The sequence below is a fragment of the Anopheles bellator genome, chromosome 1 (assembly GCF_943735745.2).
Source record: "Anopheles bellator chromosome 1, idAnoBellAS_SP24_06.2, whole genome shotgun sequence".
NCBI classification, from domain to species: domain Eukaryota; kingdom Metazoa; phylum Arthropoda; class Insecta; order Diptera; family Culicidae; genus Anopheles; species Anopheles bellator.
This window is the reverse complement of record NC_071285.1, coordinates 998,917-1,017,502: the sequence shown is the minus strand read 5'-3', so window position 1 is coordinate 1,017,502 and position 18,586 is coordinate 998,917. Positions and strand designations below refer to the sequence as shown.

Below are 18,586 nucleotides of genomic sequence, written 5' to 3'. Positions count from 1 at the left end.
CCGATCCCGCCTGCCATTTCGTCCGATCCAAGGGGTGGGCTCGGTGGTGACGCTGGGCTGTCAGCAGCTCGTCTCGTGGGCGAAGTGCTTCTCACAATGGGCCAACGCGTAAGCCCACGGTGGCGGTGGCTGCCGCGACGGTTCCCAAGGTAAGCTGTCGTGAATTGAAGTCAAAAATGTGTGCCTTTTGGGTGGTGTTCCACATTAAAAGCTTTTAGAGCCGTCTTGGGCAGATTTAGGCTGGGTCTGTGTCTTAATTTTGCAAATGTGCCTCGTCACAGCGATAGAAGCTGTCTGGGGGTTGTCAGGGTTGATAAAGGAGGCTTAGCTGGGGGTTAGTTTCTGGCCCGATCGTCGTCCACAGAGGGCTTGGCTCAATTTATGCTAAGGTACACGCCAATTTTCGGCTGTTTGATAATAAACAAAACTAGCTTGAGAAGGACTAAGTCAGTGTCTGAATCAGACGGTATCTGAAATCTCATAGCAAAGTCTATAACAAAAGCTTCAACAATAACAGAAACCATTGGGTTACGGACAGCTTTTCGGGCCAGTATTCCCCGTGGTGGGTTTTTTGTTCTAGACTTCACGGAGTCGAAGAAGTAACCGGGCGATGGAATCATTTTAAGCCTCACTTTGTACCGCTTTCTTTTCAGAAATATTTATATTAGCCAACGTAGCTGTACTATTGTTTTTGGCAAGTTTTTTCGTTTTTCTGTTTTCTGGGAAACTTCTCCATTCCATTGGTAATCCAACCCAAACTGAAAGGCTTTTCATGGCTGCAAAGAAAAATCGGGGAAAATATTTGATACGAACCGTTCTGTTTCGTTTTTATCTTGGTTCCTAGAAAAGTTCACTTGTTATTTTGAGAAAAGAAGTGCAAATTTTATTATATTTGACGTCGTAAAATGTAAAATTTTCAGAAACTTCTTATGTTTCGTTACATCAAATTGTAAATGTTGTTGATCTGTAAAATATTGCACCTAAGATGCATTATTCCAACTCATTTTCCAACAATGACGTTCCACTACACGAAGAAGCCCTGATGCTGTTGGTAACAACAGAGTGCAAAGCTTTCAACTAAAGTAACTTGTAAACCTTGCGGAAAATGGTGATCTACTTGAAATTCCATTAACTCTGAACTCGAGCTCACCCAAACGCTTCTCTAGAGCATGATGAATTTTCTGAGCACACAAACCGCTCCGTCGGATCGGCAGGCAGTTTGCAATTTCGCAGCGATGCGCTTAAAATCCATCAATCAGACCCCGATCGACCTCCTCGACAGGGGGCCCCAGTTTTCCATTCCATTAGCACCGCTCCAGCGCAGCACGGCAAAGTAGTTTTCCGCCATCCGGAGAGTGATCGGGGCACACTCGGAGTGCGCGCCTCCGCTCTGGAACTTGCATAATCGGTAAACGATTCACAGGAAAGCTATTAGGCGATTGGAAAACAATTACAAATTATATGCACTCTGCCTCCTCGTTGTGCAGTCGATCGAAAACATTACCGTGTGTCTACCGTGGAGGCCCTCTCGGCACTCGTTGTGCGGATATTTTTGGACGCGGAAAATCGTGGTTGAAGGGCTAGGAGTTGAAGCGAGGGTCCGATCCCTAGACGAACGAACGACGAAGAGGAAGATAATATGTCTCTTTGTCGCTTGTACCCTCTCTAGAGGATTGCACGGTGATTTCCAAATAACTCGATCCCCAGAGCCCCGTCCATTCACAATATTTCTAATTGAGCCATTTGTGGGATAATTAAAAAGTGCTTTCATTGAACTACTTTCTGTCGATTGGGGGAGAAAAAGAATCGAAATGTTCTCCCGGACGACCCAGGACAGTCATCTGTGTGTGAGCAGTGAGCATCATGAAGACATTAATCGGGGTCGGCTCGGGGATTGGTTCGAGGTTTAATGGGTTTTTCGAGCGGCCCTCCTTGACTTCCCTGCTTCGGTTTGTGTGCCGTTTAGTGGGTTTGATGTTGTGCTTTCACTTCACTGTTGCGAAATACCAATTTCGACGCCTCCCGAGTCCCGCCCTGTTGCTAATTAGCCGCTTTTCTCTGCTTCGCTCGCCCGTCCATCGGCAAGTGTGTTGATGATCTCCCGGAGGGCAGCCAGGATCTCGGATCATGTAGAATCGTCGTGAAAGTACCGTGCCATCATCCCGTGCAAGCCTTTTGTTCGATAGGGGCGAGCTAGACTTGGATATTGGAAAACGCCCCGAAAACGGAACACCGATGGGCTGGTCGAGGATGTGGGTCACTCGAGCCTAGCGACTACAAAACTCATGTTGAAGCCTATTTGTGAACTGATGACAACCGTGTGGAACACCCTCCGCCCGGGAAATGCCAAGTACGTTGGCCAGGTCTTTAACATTTACCGGTCCATGATAGAGAGCTTGCTCCACATCGGGCCATAATCGGCGGCCACGGGCTCGTTAGAAGTACAGCTTCAGATGATGAACACACGACGGCACTGATACGTCTGGGTAGAAAATTACATGACACTGCAAAGAAACCGTCGGTTGCCGGTCCGGCGGTCGGCACTGATTTCCGATGGCAACTCCCTGACCTGGATACGGTAACCCTCATGTGTGTCTTTGCCCCAGCCACCGGGCGATGAATCACGAACGGGGTTACATGTCGATCGCCGGCAGAAGATCCAGATGGCAAAGTCACGAGTCGAAGCGTCACGGTCGCCACAGTCGCCTGATCCGTTTTCGAACAAATTGGGACTACGGGAGAGAGTCGGTCGCCAAGACTCGGCTTTCTCGGCCTCGCCGACCAGGCGATACGTCCTTCGCCGCCGGTCGATCCGAAGCGCTGAAACGGATTGACTGACACCGGGCTGGTGGCTGATCGGTTGGACCGGTTTTTTGTAACCCCATTTCGGTGCACGACACCGTGCACTTAGCGGACATCGTTTGGGAGCCGGGGACAGGTTTTCACCGATGGAAGGCCTCGCGTACTGCGATCATTGAGCCACGGCAAGTTTTATGCAAATAACGATAAATCAAAGCGGTGCTGAAAGGGAACACCCCGCAGCGCCAAACGCGGGGAGTCGTACGCATCGCCAGGGCCGGTGGCTTTTTTACGCCATTTGACGGCCAAGATGATCTAGTTGGGCATGCGCGCTCCGGTTTCTGTCCGGAGCTGTTCCAGATTGTGCAGGGTGTCGCGTGACGCTGCACCGCCAAGTTCCGATTGGTGGCAATCTTATCTCGTCCGGATAGGGAAGGAAACCTAATTCAGCGTTACGAGGCCGATGTGCCATGAAATGGAAACTGAGTAACTTTCACGTCCACGGCACCGTAGAAGCTTCTGAGAGCGGGTTCCCGATTGGGTTAAGAGTGACGTTGTGGCACGGATATGAAGACGAAATAGGCTAAACCGGGTCTCCACAGGGGCACAGATACACCTGTGCATTCGATGGACGATGTTTTGCAAATTGCAAAACTAGAGGATTTAGATAGACTACAGATGGATTAGCATTTCATGAGGCAAATAAAATTTAATGAATCCCTAGCCTTTTGACAGTATCAAGTCCACATTCAGAACCTTAAAAAAGTCAGCAAAAAGAGCTTTAATTCAGCTAAAAGAATGAGAGAGAGAGAGAGAGGACAAGTAGCAATTATTTTTCCAGTCGGCGCAAGTCTCGTTTGCGTGTAATTAAAACAAATCTTGTGGAAAATTAGTGACGTGCCGGTGTGTTCCAGGAACGAGCTAATGGGTCTCGTGCCTCTCCGACGGTGGTTGCTTCCGTGTAGTAGCTGTTGAATTCCCGGGGTCGGCGTGCTACGAACGAGCACTTTCGCCCTCTTGAGCAGCATTCACGATCTCTTCCGCGTTGTCTCCGGCTCCGGCTAACCGTTCTACTTCTCCCGTTGTTCTCACTTTCTTTTGACAGGTTACGAAAGACTGCGGTGCGCCGTGCAACTCGATGTTCTTCTCCGAAAACGAGCGCACGGTCCTGAAGTACTGGGTCGGCTCGTGGGCCGCCGTGTGCGTCGCAAGCTGCTTGTTTACGGTAAGTACCACGTACGCTCCTTCCTCATGTGTCCCACCAATCTGCCTCGTAACCGAGCGATGCGGCGCTAAGCATCGAAGAGAATGCAATTAGTCGCGATATGAATTTTGAACCGTGGTTCCCGCGGCTGGCTTGTTGAAGCGCCGACCGCCTGCCGTTTCGCAGGCCGCTGAATAGTAGTTCCTTTTATTCTGGAAGGAACCGAGCAGCGTTCGCGTTGTGACAGTAATCTCGTGACAGGGCCGGAATAATGATGAACTCGCTGATGGAATCCGCCAACAAGAATTTATAATTAGCAAAGTTTTACCCCATATCCAGGCGCTGGCTGGCGGTGCATGCAAACATGGCCACCCTCGAAACATGCTGCTCCACCACCGGGCATTGGGTGATTTGCAGAAGCATGAATTTGGGCGTAATTAGTCCACATTTCTGGTGAAATGTTTTCGTCGCTTATTAGCTAAAGTTGGTCCTGATTTTGATAGATCGACGGGCTGTTTGACTAGTTGGACAGCTCTCCAGCAGTTCACGTTCCTTAACGCTCCAAAAATGGGCATTTGTTTTGGAACACCATCCACTTCGAAAGCGTGATGCATATTTTCGCTTGATTTATTTTTATTCGCTGGCACTCTGGGTGTCTGTCTGGGGCCAGCACACGATGTCCAGACAGACTTAATTTACAGCAAGTGCATGAAAAAAAAAAACAGACGGCAGCCATTTATGGACGCTCGTTTGCTGTTGTGGAACTGTGAAATATAACACGCCCCGAATGGTGGCCCGACCCGAGAGAAGCCTTTCAGTCGAATGTCGGGGAACATTCCCGAACGTTTCCACCTGTGACCATCGTCACGGCTCACGAGCTTTGCACTCGAAGCTGTCGGGAAGAAGGAGTTCACGGGCACACGTGAACCGTGTCCCCGGTGTCGGCCCCGGCGAAATTCTGAGGCAGCATTAGAGCGCTGCACTCTAATTAGCGCTCAAATTAATTCACATCCGGCGGTCATTCCAAACGCGCGCCGCGTACTTCCTGCTGCCGGGAAGCCAACGCGCCGAGTGCGACCCCAGATTGTATAAATTGGGCGAAGCTCGCGAATGTTGATTACATGAAACTACTAACGGCTGGGGGGATAGGAATTGTGCAATTGCAAAGCCCGGGAAGCTCGCTTTGTTGATGTTGGCCACGTCCATTCCGCGTCAAAATGTTGAATGTAAATTGATAATGGAAGCTTTTTCCTCGACGTTCGCCCCATCTCGATTGGGAGCGACATTAAACATTCATGGACACTGTGCTAAAAATGGGACAGTGTCCTTGGGCTGTCATTGGAAGAGAGGAAAAAAAAAACCCAGAACCCCGGACATTCTATCATCAAACAGACTATCGAATGGACTTCACTTTGTGTTTGCAGTTTATTTTTGCGATGAGTTGCGAGTTGTTGAAACGTCGCATCAACTATTCAATCGGCGTGTGTGCATTTTGTTTCGCAAATCTTCACCACTTTTTTTGATGCTTTGATTGATGACAGAGGCAAGCATTATCGATTGATGTATTATTTAGCCCGCGCATCAAACAGTGGCGTCGTCCCGTTGCTTCTGATTACAGATTATAGAGGCATAAACGTCCTCGCGAAAATAAAAATTCGTTCCATCAATTTGGTGCCAAATTTTGCATTCCACTGCTCGCCCTGTTTCTGGTTCCGGTTCCACCAAGGACCGCTGACGTATGGCTCGGTCAGGATGGATTGCATAACAGCACCGGACAGCAGCAGCAGACTGGTGCCAACGGAATCGTGGCACAAAACCCGCATTCGTTCCTGGCTAGCTTCCAGCCATAAAGTTATGCTTCAGATTAATCGAGGCGAAGCCTTACGGTTGGAAATCTATCAACCCAAAATATGATCGATCACCACCGGGGCAGATTAAATTTGCAGATGCATTAGGCTGACGATGGCCGATTGAGGCAGTGTTATTTTGGATGTTTCGCCATGTTGATCGATGGCAACACTTTTCATAAAAGAAATAAAGACTTTTCCCTACGTTGAGGGAACTTGAAATCGCACAAATGGTTTAGTTTTACAGCACGATGCAGTACTGCAGTCTGTAAATGGTATGTGAAACAAATAAAAGCGGCACATCTCCCCAGTTACACGTCAGCCTTTATGTGTGAGGGCATTTTGCATCTCCACACAACGTGTCTTGCAGCGGGCCGGCGTTGACAGGACAAAGAACGGCCCGGGGCAAGATTTATTGCCCGACCCGAGATCTTCTCGCCCCGTCTTTTGGTTGCCGCTGCCGAGTTTTTCTACACACTTTCCGTGTGCTTCCGTTCCTTGCGTTTGGTTGAAAAGATTCTTTTCGAATTTAACGCGCCGTCGAAACGTGAGGCGTCGTGTAACGAGACTCAGCTGCATCTGGTGTGCGTCTCCCGGAAGACGACTCGGAGCCGCGTCGTTTGTCGTCGGTTTGCATTTGCATCATTTTGGTAGCCCGATCGACAGGCGCAGATTTCTGACCCAATTTGTGAGCTCCTCAGCACAAATGAGAATCGTTCGAAGACGTCCTTCCCGGCGGACGGCATTTTCTGTGTTCGATTCGCGGCAATGTCTTGTCGCTGATCAAACACGAGTCACGAATTCGGAGTGCATTTATTTCGCTGCCATTTGCTTGGCTTCCTCCCGAGCATAATTTTCAGCTCTCTTAGGGTTCAGGTTGTCCTCGTGGAAAAACCGTGCATCGCGTTAAAAAGTCTCGTTCAACTAGAATCTAAGGTGTAGCACCTCGTTTTGAATGAGTATGAAAAGCATAAAATAAGGGCTCAACATCGCATGGCCCAGCGCAAGGGTGTTCCGCCCTCAGCATAAACGGTCGCGCCTGGAACGTGCTCAGAAATTTACGGTGATTGTGGTGAAGATGTCGTCCGTCCGTCCTAGGTTCAGAACGTGATGGATGGAAAGTCGGGTTTAATTTGCTTAGTCCTTCTGTGAACGACCACAGCCGCCGCCGCCCTCGGGAGACGCTTTCCGCTTGCGCGTTGCTTATTTGCTTATGGCTCGGAACCGCGTCACGTTTTCCCATAGTTTGTTCAAACAATTTAGTGGTTCTGTCCAACCGGCGATTTCTATGTCTATCCCCGGCCGGCCCGGGAACTGTCTCCAGCGACGCTGGTGATGACACCGACTCTAACCAAACTCACACGACGGACGGACGGACGGGTGGCGCTGATTGAACGGTGTTCGACTGTCGTCGACCGGGGCTGGGGAAGACTTTTTAATTTGTTGCTCGTCTGTTTGCGCCATTCTGCCCTGTTTTTTGTTGTGCCATTCCGGTTTTTTAATCCTGCTTCATCCTTTACCCACACAGGTCCTGACGTTCCTGATCGACTCGTCCCGGTTCCGGTATCCGGAGCGACCGATAGTGTTCCTGGCGATTTGCTATCTGATCGTTGGCTGCGCCTATGTGGCAGGGCTCGGAGCCGGCGATTTGGTCGCCTGCCGGGAGCCGTTCCAGTCGCACATCAAAATCGGCCGGATGCAGATGCTATCGACCATCACGCAGGTAGGGTTTTTCTTTTTGCTGTGGCCACAAAGCGAACGAGAAAGATGCAAATCAGCGCTAAGGGTCAATTTACGATTATCTGTTTGGGTTGGTTTTATTTTCTAGCGTTTGGGGTTTTTGCTAATTGAAGGCGATTTGGATTTTCATTAATTTTAATTTCAACGTGTTTAACATATTAGATATTGGGATCGCTTTAGGCGATTTATTTTCGATTAAAGTAAATTCAAAGCTACGATAGTAGAACAACGTTGACATGTAGAAACTTAACACATCGCTCAATAAGTCCGTAGGATAGCTTATAAAACAACAATATTTTGATATAATTTGTATTTATTCATCAACATAGTCTCCTTTTAAGGCGATACAGTCAGTCCAACGCTTCTCTAACTTTTCGATACCATGTTTATAGAACGATTTATCTTTCCCTTCAAAATATGCCTCAGTTTTGTCGATGACCTCCTCATTCGATCCACATCTCTTTCCCTGGAGCATCCTTTTGAGATCCGAGAACAGCCAATAATCGCTGGGGGCCAAATCTGGCGAGTATGGTGGATGGGGCAACAATTCGAAGTGCAATTCATTCATTATCACCATCGTTTTCATTGACTTGTGACACGGTGCATTGTCTTGATGAAAGAGAATTTTTTTCTTCTTCATGTGCGGTCGTTTTGCGTCGATTTCAGCCTTCAATCGTTCCAACAATGCCATGTAATATTCGCTGTTGATTGTTTTACCTTTCTCAAGATAGTCTATGAACAATATACCATGACTATCCCAGAATACGGAGGCCATAACCTTGCCAGCAGAAGTTTGAGTATTTGGGCACTTTGGGCGGCTTTCACCGGCTGGTGTCCACTCAGCCAACTGCCGATTTGACCCAGGAGTGAAGTGGTAGATCCATGTTTCATCCATTGTGACGTAGCGACGAAAGAAATCCTTTTTATCACGGTTAAATAGGGCGAAACATGCCTCAGAATCATCGATTCGTTGTTGTTTTTGGTCCGGTGTTAGCAAACGCGGCACCCATTTCGAACAAAGCTTCCGCATAGCCAAATGTTCATGCGAAATGGTAAACACACTGCCTTCTGATATCTTTACGGCCTCAGCAATCTCCTTCAATTTCAATTTGCGGTCGGATAAGACGATTTTGTGGACTTTTTGTATGTTTTCTTCAGTAACTGCCGAATTTGGGCGACCGGAACGTTCAGCATCATCGGTGTTCGTACGACCACGTTTAAAGTCGGCCTCGATGGAGTAGAGTCCGAATAACATTTGTCAAGCCACTGTTTAGTTTGCACGGTATTTTTTCCCATCACAAAGCAATGCTTAATGAGCACACGAAATTCTGATTTTTCCATTTTTTTCAATTTACAAAAGTTGATTGAATTGTTCACACTGTAACTTGGTAAATAATAGTCCGAATGTCATGAAACTTTGACAGATATCGTTTGAAGGTTGGTACTGTCTAAAAATCATAAGGATTCTGTATTTGTTTCGCCATCTATATGTCATCCTGCGAACTTATTGAGCGATGTGTTAGCTTAGCATAATTTTGAAAGGAGTAAGAGTAATATCTTTATGATGTAATTCGTCGAAGGACCTTCTCAAAAGATGCTACTATACTATCTTTGCATACGGTAATGATGGTTCAATATCAACGTTCATCTATGGATCAATCAATCTCTATCAAGCTTTGCTGATGATGGTTGGCTTCGTGGAGCTTCATTCTCAAGCCCCAGCATAATGCGGGTCTCTGTTTGGTTTTCGCTTTGCGGCCTGAATAGCTGCCATGGCTGCTGCTTTGGCAGACATTTTGTCGACATAATGTTGTAGCCTATGTTATTGGTTTGTAAATCCGTTAAGAGAGAAGAACACGCGAGCATGGCACGCGATGTGTACGATAAGCGGATTAAATCGCAACGCACGGTGGCAACGGTATTTTCGGTAAAACATTACTACGGCTCCATCCAGAGGTAGTTGGAGTACTTTTTGGACATTAAATCGGAGGTATTGTGGTCTTGGCGACGGTGTTTGCTTCGCCTTCGATGGCATCGGTAGCTGTCACTGGAACAGTTCTCCAGCCTCGTCACGTGACGTCAGTCCTCTATCCGCTAGGTTGCACTCCGGAAGTCGCTGCTGTCTGAGAACCAATAGGATGTGGCAGTCCGGTGTCCGGAACCGGAACTGCCAGGACACCGACCAAAACCGACAACCAACCATCGTGGCGCACATCGTGATAAGCGCTCCGATATCAATAGAACCTGGAGTTGTAGCCAGCATCTGTCCCTTCTCCGAAAGCTCCAGCTCGGTGCGGTTGCCGCTAGCGCCTCTTGGAACGCTTCCCAAACCGCAGCCATGTTCACGTCGTCGACGGCGGCGACGACGACGGTACACATATGTGCGCGCTTATTGGAAGCATAAAAGCCGGTCCGACCAAGTCCCGGGGAGTTCAACCAACCCGCCGCCGCCGCCATCTGGCTTGGCAAGGGGAGCTCCTTCTCAACTCTTCAGCCAATTTCTATCGATTCGAACAATCGCCTTAATGTGCGTTCTGTGTGCAGCCCCCTCGAAAGGGGGTCCCGTCTCGCTCTTTCGCCCGCCGGCCATGGAGCTCTCGCTCCCTTCACACTCCCCCTTGGAGGCACTTCCTTCGCGGTGCGTGGTTAAACCAGTTCTTTGTTATTATTTCCATCTTGGATGAAACATGTTTCCTCCCTGACCACACGGCCGACCACACGGTGGCGGCGGTGGTGGTGGCGGGGCCAGAGCTTCCCACAGCATCCCCCCCGGCGTGTGTGGCGTGGCGATGGTGATGGTTCCGTTCCTCCAGATTGTTCCTCCCGGAGGGCTCCAGCTATCAGCTGCAGCTTCAGAGAACCCTGCCGCTCTCGGGGTGTACCGTAATGCTTGGCTTGGCCGCAGAGCATGAGGCCGCCCCGTAAAGGGTGGTGGTAAGCGTAGCATTTATTGTTGAATGGCCGGCGATGCTGCGGCCGCGCCCGGCATGTGTGAGTGTAATTGCCATGCTGTTACTGGCACCGCTCTGGAGCCGTGTACCGCTAATGGTGTGATGGCCGGACCCGCGCTTCTTGTGGTTCTTTTGTAACGATGTTTTAACGAGAGCACAATACATGGCCACACCGGTGTGTAAGTGCGTGTCTCGGTGTGAGCGAAGTGGGTTCGGCTTATGTTTACAGAAATAATTTTAATTTGAAGAATCCTCCGCTCGAAGCAATCGAAACTCATCTCGGGTCTGACCGAAAGCAGCGCGACGACGCTGCTGAGTCGCGAAGGAAACTTTTTGATCCACATATTTATTTATTTTATAAATATTTATGCAATAAAAGAACAAACCCACCCGGCCCTTCCGGTGGGGCCGGGGCTGGAGGCGGTGGGTGGTTGGACGCATTCCTTTCCTGCTCCGTTCTGTCCTGCCCAAAGCAACAACTGCACGACATTAATTCAACATCAAAGCAAAAGTACGGAAATACGACCCGGCGGGACCCGTTTAACCCGGGGGTGTGATGAGGAGCAGGAGCGTTCCATTCTGGGGCGGAGGCGAATGAGGCCAACCCCCGGAGGAGGCCTGAAAAACCGGGAACAGAAGGGGTTTTATATCATCTTCCACTTTTTCGGCGGAATCGGCGCGCGCGCGCGTCTCCTAGTCTCGGTGTTCTTCAAACGACCCGGACTTGAGAAAGGTGGGCGAGGTCCCGGTGGGAGGTATGGGCCTAATGGTGGGTGGAAAGGAAGTTTATTGTTTTTTTTCCTTCCAATGCTCCCTTCTTGCCACCCCACACCCACATCGTCCGTCGGGGCGGTAGTGAGGCCGAAGAGAACCGAGGAGCAATCTCGCGCAATTGGAAGATCTACGAGGTGTTGGGCTGGGACGGTTGGAGTGGCGCGGCGGGTCTGTTGCGCGCTCGGTAAAGGAAATCTGCCGCGAGATGAAAGTGATGCCGAACGAATGGCCCTGGCAGCTTCCAGGTCTTTACGGTGGCAGAAGCGGACTGACGGGGGCCTGCGAGTTCATGAACCGCATTTGTCGCACACGCTGTTAAAAACTCACCTGTCACGGCGTAGCGACACATTCCTCATCATGCGAAGTGACAGAAGAAACCCGGAGGCCCGGATCCATCGCAGAGGGGACACGGCGGGGAAGAAGTCTGACTTCTGAGGCCGGCAGCATGCCCGGCGAGAGCATTAACGCGTAGACGGTTACGAGCGCGGCGCGCTTGCGGATAGGAACTGAGGTATAGATGTTTGTAGCCGAGACCCGTTGCCGTGGTTAATTGAGGAGAAGGTGCTTCCCTTGCAACCGAGAGTCGTTCCCATCCCGACCAGCCGAAGAATTGGCGGAGTTCTATTACTGGATCTTTTCATGTACACACATCGTTGAAGGGAATTTAATTTAAAATCTTCATCAACCGAAGCATGTGTCATGGAATCACTTTGCACGTCATCGTCTGTAGTACTTCAGAACGCTCCATCATATTCGGGTCCACTTTGGGCAAGCTTGTGCTTCCTTCATCGTTTGGCCAACTTCTTCGTCAGCACGCCGCGGTAATGAATTGCAAATTCTTATCACGATCCGCCGCGTGCCATTCAATTATCTGCTGTCCTTGGGCGTGTTTCGATCGATAGACCTGGCTAGACTGGACTGGCGACCGACGGTGGTCCAACACATCCTCACAGTGAGCTGGACGTTTTAGGATTGGATGTGGATTAAGTTTTTCCTGATCGAGACGCTAACGGCAGACCGAGAATTCAATCATTGACAACCTGCGAAAGCTCGGGGCAAAAGTGTCCGTGAAGATGTTACAAAATTTTAAATCCTTTATCCGGACTATCCGGACTCAAAATACTACAGGTCTGCTGCAAAGTTACGTCATTGCATCGAGAACAAAAATCTACGATCCTTGGTAGTCGAGCAATCGATTGTTTCGAGTGGTTTCCAGGATTCCCGGCTCTCGACGCGGAACTTCACAGAAGCAAACTCAATAATCAGCAGTCCGCAAGGTGTCCGCACCACCGAGCGGTGGTTTTGCTGGGGCACACTTGTCCGTAATTTAAATTCGAATCGATTCCAACCCAGACGCTAACACTACTCGCCTTTCCGTTCGCAGGGCCATCGTCAATCAACGCTCTGCACGGTGCTGTTCATGGCGCTGTACTTCTGCTGCATGGCGGCGTTCGCGTGGTGGGCCTGCCTGGCCCTCGCCTGGTTCCTGGCGGCCGGCCTCAAGTGGGGCCACGAAGCCATCGAGAACCGTTCGCACCTGTTCCACCTGGTGGCGTGGGCCATTCCGGCGGTGCAGACCATATTCGTGCTGGCGCTCGGAAAAGTCGAAGGTAAGTGGCGGTTCGGGGCCCTGTCGAAGTTCCCGTGGACCTCCGATAGAATTAACCGTTGGTATGATAAAATCTCTGACTCCCACTGACTTATGGGGCTGGGTTGCTGGGTCATTCGTGCTCGGAAATCGAAAGCCCTCCGGTGTGTGGGGAGTTGTCAAAGTTGTGTGGTGCCGGTTCTGTCACTCAATTACTCGATTCTATGGCATTGGGGCCTTCGGGCGTTCCCAAAGTGTCACTAATGATGGGCTGTGTGGCGTGCAGACCTCCGCCGAAGGTGTGAAGCTTCGATGAACTTTATTGAAACCGGTGGTCACGATATATGACGTGTGGGGTTTTTATGGAGCGCTCCTCACGCTGCGTTGGAGAAGCGTTGAAAAGAGCAGTTTAATGAAGTCTGTTGGTTTGGTAATGGGTTCCGATTACTTCCATTCTTACCCGTCGTCCCGACGTGTTCTGATGCCGCCATCAGAGTTTGTGGCGAGAGGGACTTGTGTGGAACGACAGGAGGTGCTACGCGTCTCTAGAGGGACCGGTCTCTCTATGTGGTCGGAATCAATAAAACGAACCATAAAGCTCGTAACGTGTTAGTCATTGTCGGCTGCGGCGTATGAAGCTATGAAGAACTATGGATCGGGGGAATGTTTCAAGCAAAGAAGATAATGATCGCGGTTTCTTTGAAAGTTTCATGCACGCCAGGTGATCTATTGTCTCATCCTTTTCTATGCATGATTCTGCTTGTCCTCAATTTGCCTTAAACAATGGGTTTTTTCGTGCGTCAGTACGTATGGAGGCTTATGCTCTCTTCAATTTTTCGACTGAAGCATACGATGGAGCTCGTTCTCAGTACTTAGCCTTTTAAGCCATATTCAAATGTAAAATGGATATGTTACGGTGTAGAAAATGTTGACGCTTATTTCGTTTTTGTGTAACCTACGAAATGAAATCGGTTCTCAAAATATAATTTTTGTTCCGGTGGAATGTCTCCTTGCCAAGGGAACATCAAATAAACGAGGAACAGCTTGGCCCCCGAACGATGTAGCATTTCTATTTACCTCGATTCCTCAACTAGATTAAACTCATTTTTACAGATTAGCTCCACTTCCTCGTTCGGTCACGTTTATGTTGCTCCCACTGCTGACGGCCCAAAAGCACACGCGAAATCCCGGAACATCGCCGTCGACCCACGTCGGGTGTCGACACGTTTAGCGAACGTTTAGCGGTCTGCTCCGTCTCGTCCGTCTTTTCTAGTTCACGGACCATTAAAATCGATGTGTGATGTTTGAACAGCGCAAACCACTAACGATCGATCGATCGGCCAGAACGCTCCGCTTCGGCCGTCTGGTCGGGTCGGCTGCCAGAAGTGGTTCAATTTTGTCAGATAATCTTATCGAGAATCCATTAGCAGCGGTAGCCCATCCGGCACCTCTTTTTGCTGGGGTTTTTAATCATAGCGCAATATTAGAGCAACATAAAAATGGAGGTTCTCTGTACGCGATATGCAGGAAAATTTAGTTTAGCAATTCTTTCGCCACGAGTTCGAGAGCATGTTCAAGACAATTGCAAAGGCGACCGACCGATATTGACAGGCATGCCGCGAAACACGACTCGTGGATTGAGCGTTTCGAAACATAATCCACGCAGTAATCGTGAGGGCGAGTTTTTATCTGTGATCTTTTGGACTTGGCTTCCGTGTCCACTCCGCCGTCCTTGAAAGCTCCGCATGAATCCGACAGTAAATTATGCAAAACAGCTTTACGGTGGCAGAAAATTATAACACCCGGCAGCCACAACATGACAGTATAGATTGGCTTCGGCTGCGATTAATCGGCCAATATCGGTGGCACGTGGCCTAGCGGTGACGGGACACGGTGAATTGCTCATGCATTGAAACCTGGTTCCATTATCCCGAGTTTGATCTGAAATGACGTAAGTTTTTCCCCAGTTTGAAATTGGGATATCGTAACTCAGCGTTTCGCTTGTAATTTTACTTATCCTATACTCCATCATTCTGTTTGATTGACCTCAAGTAGGACTAAGAAACCCTCTCTCTCTCTTGTCAAAAGCAAAAGGTTCGGTAAAAGGATCAAGCTACGCTTTAAAAGTAGTCCCGAGGTCTGGCGAGGCACTCGAACTCTCGAGAGGACCGAAAGTAGACTGGTTCCGCAATTTGGTGGATGAAAGTTCGCGGAAACATCGTCCCATAACCGCTGGTTACGGTTTTGTCATTTTTCCACTTAATTAAATCCACTCCACGCTAGACTTCACCTCACTCGCCGATATACGGAAGACACGGATGATTGAGGCAACGAAGGCATCGGTCTGTAAGTCGAAGGCACCGTCAGGAATTTCGCCATCCGCTTCGATTGTGGTCGTCGTCTGGCGGGTTTTTCACTGTGGCGTGTGCTTTTCCCAATAAAGTATCGATCAACACACAATTGTTTCAGCTTTGAGGTCGTTCAAAAGTATAGCAAATGCACTGCGTGTCTGTTAAACTGGCCGATCGAATTCGTTGTACGCCGTCAGCTTACAGCGGTCTAATCCGCGGGTCAGGCCTCAGGTTGCAAGGCACGTGAGAAGGGGCTTCGTAAGGATAATTGGTTTATGGGACTGGCCAACACTTGCTCGCGTGGACACCTGGAACGGAAAGTCGTTCAGCGCGGAAAATATAGGCGGAAACTCGGCGGGGCGTCACAAGACATATTACACCCGGCAGTCACACGCAACGTTCGGATTACAACGGAACGACGGAGCGCTTAGATTATCCCTTCCGACCGAGGGCGGCGTTGCAGGACTTGTTTCGCGTGTTCCACTTGTCTCCTTGCGTGTCTTGAGCCATTTTTTCCGGCAGTTCCCGCCCCATGTAACGGGGTTTGGTGGAGACCATTCCACTCGATCTTGAAACGCGCATTTAAATCACTAAGCTCTTCTTACAACAAAAAACAGTAAATGAAATGACGGAAAAAGAAAAGGAATAGAAAGTAATACATGGGTTAATAAGTCCGAGAGACGCAGTTGCACATAGCCAATGAAAAACTTCATCGTGCCGAAGATTCAGAGAGCTGAATGATTTAACTAACAGATCTTGTGAACTTATTGGCCCATGTGTGTTACCTCTTGGGCTTCACCCGAATCGGAAGGCTGATAATTGCTGCGCAGCGCAGAAAATATTGTAATGGCGTTGATAAGGTGGCCCGATTTGCATGGAATCTAGTTTTCGGTCGGCGTTGGAAAAACAATCTCCTGGCACGCGCCGCGGCACGGCCGAGGCTTTCTATTTGCCGTCTCGTAGACCATTTTTTCTGGGCCAAAGGCAATGAAATCGAAGTGCATCGTCGTGGAAGGAGAATGCGGACGCGAAGCAAAAAACGGTCAAACGCGAGTTGGCGAGTTGGTTTCTTTTTAGTGGCCGCAAAATCACATTTTACTTTTCACGCCATCGCCAACCAACCCTGACCTGGGCGTGGAAAGGAAAGTGTCTTCAACACGCGAGGCCGCCGTTTCTCGTTCTTCGCCACAGCGTGAATCCCGGAGTGGGATGCTTAGTTATGTGGCGCGATGAGGGAAGATGCGAAGGCGAGGTTGCGATGTCATTGCAACTGGGGCAATCGTCACTTTAATGCTCTTATTGAGTGCACCGGGGAAGCCCATAAATTTAAAGTGCCCTTACCATAGTTTGTATGATGTTGCACGTAACCATTTAATCCATTTTATTCTCGCCGCTATCCTTTGATTTAACACTTGTTCGGTTCGATCACAACAGAGCTCACCGTAAATCACTCGCCGTGGCTTTAAAGGGTGCGTGTCCTTTAAATTGCTGTATTCCTTCCCTCCTTGCGTAACATACTAACTGCGCTTTTCGCATCAACATCAGATTAATCCAAACCTTCCCCCGCGGGGTTCGATAATTGATCGATTTTTATAGCCCTTCGACCTTCGACTTATTATGCGGGGCATTAATTTGCGATCGCGGCTCGCTCGGGTATTTAAATTCCGCAAAAGTTAATAACGATTCCGTTCCGATTCATGCTTCTGATTTATGATGGTGATTGGTTTGTGGGCGAACGAAAAAAGCATAAAACAAGAAAAAGCTTTTAAATCACGCAACATTGATGCATAAACATAAAATAAAATGTTGCCAATCCGGAGTAAGATACATAAATGAAATAAATATAATCAAACATTCACACCAACGTGTATGAAGGGTTTTCAACGCTGCTTAAAGCATAGAATAATGATCGGTTTGTGATTTCTGGTGGCATCGAATAGCTCTCGGGCGGACTGCAATTGGCTCGACCCCGGGGCCATCCTGACTCCTGCGTCATCCGTTTCGGTAATCATATTCATAATGGGGCGGGCCTGTGGCGAGTGCACGGTTACACATCGCCGGTCGTTATCGTAAACATTGGTGAAATCCAATAGCATTTTGATATTTATGCTGCTAGTGTGGTCGTCCGTGGCACGATTGAGGCATTATTGTCTGCTGGCTGGTCGGTACCGATTGTTTCGGTACTCCTTCTATGCCGTTCGCAATCGTTACCAACTAGCAGTAGTCAACCGGGTGGGGATTGGATTCTCTGCCGGAATGGGAAAATAAAATGTGGAAAATGTGTGGAAATCCGGAATCCGGTCGAACGCGGGGCACGCCGCCACACCGAAGACACACACCGTCGTCACCGCTTCCGGCTGAAGACGGTAAATAATGCAAACTGCCAAGCGGCAATTGCTTTGTAATATTCATAAACCAAACCGACCAACGATTGCTCCGGGGATGTGTGTGTCTTGCGGCCATACGGTGTTCTATTTAAAGCGAATGTTTATTCGACGATCGGTTCTCCGAAGCGGCGAGGTCTTTTACAGTCCAGGAAGGATGCAGTGCATGGGCGATGTTCGCCACAAAAGTGGGGTGGCCCAAAGTGCCCCAAAAAGTCACGCCAAAGTTTTAATTGTGATGCCAAACGGCATTCTGTCCCGTGCACCATGCATCCCGGTGCGGTCAATGAGACACACTGCCATAAGCCGGTGAAGTCAGTAAATTTCCCTCGAGTGCAGAAAACTTCTTCTCCAGAAACAGCACATTGCATTCGATTCTGAGAGCGCAATTGCAGCACGGGCAGGGGACACCGGCGGCCCCCTAATGGAATGAATTTGCATACCAAAGCGACTCCAAAGTACTCTTTTTTGAGATGAGCGTCCAACGAATCGAATCCAGCGTTTGGCGAAACGATGAAGTGGAGAGCCTCGAGTATTGTGCCACTGGCGGCACTTTGCGAACAAATAATCTCCTTAATGAACCTCTCTTCACCGGCGGAGTGTGGCTGCTGTTGAGGAGGCGCAAAATCGAGGCAAACAAGGTCAAGTTGTTATAATTGTCTTGCCGTGCCGGGAGTGTCCCACAAGTGTGCCGAGATGCTTCCGGTCGCATCTCTGGTGTGCGTTGCGATAATTCCCAAAAGTCTCGAATGGTGTTTGGTTCAATTTGCTGCAAACATTCTCACCTTTTGCGGTTGACTTTAATTAGATTTGGTCCCGTTTTGTGCCAGAAATGGGGTCCCCCCATTAAACTGCGAAACTTGGGTGTGTCTGACATATCCGTTAACTTCTTAACGAAATAGAAAAAAAATCTCCATCTTCTGAGCCGCCAAGCCATATTAAGGCTCA

The 18,586-nt window shown here is 49.1% G+C and overlaps 1 protein-coding gene across 1 annotated transcript in view; it reads left to right on the top strand.

The window, feature by feature from the left end:
* Positions 1–18,586, top strand: part of LOC131206460 (frizzled-like) — a 129,282-nt gene that overhangs the window by 22,207 nt on the left and 88,489 nt on the right. The window contains exons 2-4 of the mRNA XM_058199013.1: positions 3,905–4,024; positions 7,379–7,573; positions 12,700–12,925. Coding sequence (XP_058054996.1) covers positions 3,905–4,024; positions 7,379–7,573; positions 12,700–12,925 — 541 coding nt within the window. The remainder of the gene's footprint in view (positions 1–3,904; positions 4,025–7,378; positions 7,574–12,699; positions 12,926–18,586) is intronic.